This window comes from Fonticula alba (genome assembly GCF_000388065.1).
Source record: "Fonticula alba strain ATCC 38817 unplaced genomic scaffold supercont2.2, whole genome shotgun sequence".
Taxonomy (NCBI): Eukaryota; order Rotosphaerida; family Fonticulaceae; genus Fonticula; species Fonticula alba.
In genome coordinates, this window is record NW_009242972.1 from 2,488,010 (window position 1) to 2,490,055 (window position 2,046).

At 64.5% G+C, this 2,046-nt stretch overlaps 1 protein-coding gene across 1 annotated transcript in view; it reads left to right on the forward strand.

Moving 5' to 3' along the window:
* Positions 1–288: 288 nt before the first annotated feature.
* The window catches only part of H696_01536 (hypothetical protein), a gene marked incomplete at both ends in the record, with an annotated part of 2,465 nt that continues 707 nt past the window's right edge, over positions 289–2,046 (forward strand). The window contains 6 exons of the mRNA XM_009495433.1: positions 289–458; positions 601–708; positions 793–860; positions 989–1,145; positions 1,287–1,461; positions 1,578–1,844. Coding sequence (XP_009493708.1) covers positions 289–458; positions 601–708; positions 793–860; positions 989–1,145; positions 1,287–1,461; positions 1,578–1,844 — 945 coding nt within the window. The remainder of the gene's footprint in view (positions 459–600; positions 709–792; positions 861–988; positions 1,146–1,286; positions 1,462–1,577; positions 1,845–2,046) is intronic.

The following is a 2,046-nucleotide window of genomic DNA, read 5'->3' on the forward strand; positions in this document are numbered from 1 at the left end:
CCGCCGCTCGCACGCGCGCCCTCCGCCGATCACCCCTTCCCCTCCCCCTTCCCCCTCCGGACACATCTGCACCCGTGCCTGCACCGCTGCTCGCCTCTCAGTGCGCTCCCGTGCGTAATCCCTTCGCCTGTATCGGCTCTCCTGGCGCGGCCTCTTCCTCTTTTCCGGCTGGCACACTTACCTCATGCGATTGTTGCGGTTGCTGCTGCTACTACTACTGCTGTTGCTGCTGCTGCTGCTGCTGCTGCTGCTGCTGTTATCACTGCTGTTGCCGCTGGACAGGCAACCATGTCTTTCGCGAACTCCCACGGGGCTGAGGAGTCCTCTTCGCACATGCTGCCGCCCGTCCCGCCGACTCGGCGGGCCACTAGCCTGCACACAAAGATCCTGGACTCGCCCATTCGCGTCATCAATAAGCTGCAAAACTTGACCATCAAGCCCAACGTCGACACCGGCGGGTTCGTGATCCTGCACCCTGCCATCCCTCGCCCCACCTAGACAGTGGCCCTCCCAGTGCTCATTGGCCTGACACCGCCCGCCCCCCCCTTCTCCCCCCGCACACACACACACACACACACACACACACGCACACACATGTAGTGTTCCCCTCACGCTGGAGGCCCTCTCCTGGTTCAACGAGATGCCCCATGAGCACCGCAACATTGCCTTCAGCAGTGTCGCCTGCCGGCAGATGCTTCACATCGACCGGTGCGCAGTCACTTCCTCGCCCTGTACTTCGCCCCGAGGGGGCCCAACCGCCCTGGCGCCTGCATACTCACGCTCTCCACATAGCTCCTCGCCCGACCCCCACCCTTTGGCGCACCTGGCCCTGCGTATCAACTCGCTCCATCTGCCTGATCGTGCGTATGCGCCACGCCTGCCCTCCATATGCCCTCCGTATGCCCCTCTGCTGACGCTGTGTCACACCTGCCCTGCCTTCCCTCCTCCTCCTCCTCCTCCGGCTGCCCTGCGCCACATTGGGTCCCAGTCGAAATGGAGAAGTTCTGGCTCGTCATGAACTCCGGCGGTGTGGTTCACTTCCTTCAAATTGACCAGACCCGGCAGCCGCCCTCGGACGACCTGCCGCCCCTGATGCCCGGGCAGTGCACCACCCCGCCCGGCGAGAAGTCGCGTGTCTTCTACTTGTACGAGCCCGGCCTTCCCCCCGGGCCTCTCTTTTCGCACTTGCCGCCGCCTCCCGCACGCGCTCGAGCCCCCTCCCGCCCCCCTCGCACTGCCGACTAATGCAACAACATTCCCCTTGCCGGGTGGTAACCACCCGACAGCCCTGTCGACTCGAAGATGAAGCTCCAGATCAATGTTTTCTCCGGTGAGGTTGCTCCCAACCGCCCACCTGTGCGCAGCGGCGCCGACACGCCCCCCCTGGTCGCGTCCGGCGACGTGTCCGACGATGGCACCCCCAAGACCGACAGCTCGCTCATTTGCTCTCTGATCGTGGCCGTACGTGCCTGCTGCTGCCGCCGCCGCCCCCGCCCCCGCCTCCATGGCCCGACTTCGGCCTTCTTTTTTTCCCCCCCGACCCCCGCCCACTCACTCACACGGCTATCACCATCCAGATCCCCGGCCATGATGTCGGCGCTAGCAATGCGGTCATGCCCCTGTCGGATGGGTCCTTCAGTGGCAATGCCCAGCGCAATCGCCTGCTTCGCTCGCTGATTCGCCCCTCGCCGGATCCCCGCACCAGCGGCCGGCAGCTGTCCATCACCATGGCCACCATGCAGATCCAGGGCTCCGGTGCCATGCTTGGCCGGTCGAACTCCTTCAGCCAGAACGACTCGCGCTCCGTCCGCCTGGAGGGTGTGCTCAACGCCTGCTTCGGCACTGTATGTTCTCTCCTCCTCCCTCTGTCTCTCTGCCTCTCTTTTTCTTGGCCCGCAAGCCCCCTCGCGCTATGCATTCCCACCTGCTTGACCAAGGACTTACCTCCCTTCCCCCTCTCTCTCTCTCTCTCTCCAACTCCGGGCCTTGTGATCTGCTGTTTGGTGCCGCCCCCGAGGGACAGCTCGGCCATGTGCACATGCCCAA